Below are 1,290 nucleotides of genomic sequence, written 5' to 3'. Positions count from 1 at the left end.
GAGGGCATCCCAGCGCCACGGAGGGCATCCCGGACCTTGAGCTGGCCCTCACGGGAGGAAGGGGCTGGGAGGCAGACGATCAACCAGCATCACAGTATTCCTGCTCCATCGGGTCACCTTCTCCTGACTCGAATTTTCACGTGAGGCATCACAGAATTTATATTTTGGGTCTTGCTTTGGCCATACAAGACCATGGTCAGTGGTGAAACACGAGGAGACGACCAGCACACGCCTAGGTGAGGTGAGTGCACCTTTTTCTCTCTTGCTTTGGCAATGTCACTGGTCACAGGCTACATGCTACCGAAAAAAACCAAAATTTAAAAAAAAAAATAAATAAAAATGGCCACCAGAAGTGCTTGCTCGGTGTTGCAGGATTTGTGTTGGAAAACGAACAAGCGGGAAGTGACTGGCAGATGTTTCCGGTCAGTCCGGAGTCTCTTAGATATTGCAGAGAGTGAGTGTGTGGTTAGCACGTGGCAAGCTACATAATAGCAGATGCTACATTCCTTGGAAAAGAAAAAAAATAGTGCTGAGTTGGATTTTTTTCTGAGGTTTTTTCTTTGAAAAGCTACCTTTTCCTCAGAGGCAAGAAAATGTAAATCGAAGGAAAAGAAACCTCGTCAACATGCTGCTTGAATGAATGGGACAGAGATGCTCTCGCCGGGCGGGTCAGGAAGCGCTTCGCTTCGCTCCCTTTCCGACGGGGAGCCGGGACGAGGTGCGGTAACAGTCTCGGGACCGGTCGGCAGTCGCGGCCCTCGCTCTGCCTCACGCGGGGTGGGGGTTGGATTTTTGCTGTTTCTTCCCCCGCCTCAAAACACGCGGCCCTCGCGCCCTCTCCAACGTCCCCCGCTGCGTGCCGGGACGCGTGCTTGGGGAGGAGCGTGTTGAGAGTGGGTTTGTTTCGGGAAGGAGATTTAAAAAGAAAAAAAAAAGGGGGAAAAAAAAAAAAAAAGACAGGATATTTACAGCTACCCGCTAACAGTTTTGGCAGGTCAGGACATCTCCTTTCCCCTCCCGGCCTCTCCCACCAACCTGCCGCCTACGGGCAGGAGGGGCTGGTGGAGCTCTCCAGGGAGGACTGGGAGAGGCGGCGCGTCAGAGGTCCGATGCCGGGGTCGGCCAGCGAGGAGGTGGGGAAGAGTTTGTACCAGCCCGTGACCGCGCTGGAGAGATCGAGCTCCTCCAAGACGATCTGGGCCATCCCCATGAAGCACTTGTGGTCCATGCGCCCGTAATCTCCCCAGACGATCACCTGCGGGGCAGAGGCGGCGTTAGGGGAGCTGCCCC

At 54.6% G+C, this 1,290-nt stretch overlaps 1 protein-coding gene across 1 annotated transcript in view; it reads right to left on the bottom strand.

Moving 5' to 3' along the window:
• Positions 1 to 1,042: 1,042 nt before the first annotated feature.
• Positions 1,043 to 1,290, bottom strand: part of LOC104623103 (regulating synaptic membrane exocytosis protein 3-like) — a gene marked incomplete at its 5' end in the record, with an annotated part of 738 nt that continues 490 nt past the window's right edge. Inside the window, one exon of the mRNA XM_010290083.1 lies at positions 1,043 to 1,255. Coding sequence (XP_010288385.1) covers positions 1,043 to 1,255 — 213 coding nt within the window. The remainder of the gene's footprint in view (positions 1,256 to 1,290) is intronic.

This window comes from Phaethon lepturus, unplaced genomic scaffold (genome assembly GCF_000687285.1).
Source record: "Phaethon lepturus isolate BGI_N335 unplaced genomic scaffold, ASM68728v1 scaffold29506, whole genome shotgun sequence".
Taxonomy (NCBI): Eukaryota; Metazoa; Chordata; class Aves; order Phaethontiformes; family Phaethontidae; genus Phaethon; species Phaethon lepturus.
The sequence above is the reverse complement of the archived record's forward strand: the minus strand, read 5'-3'. Positions and strand labels throughout refer to the sequence as shown.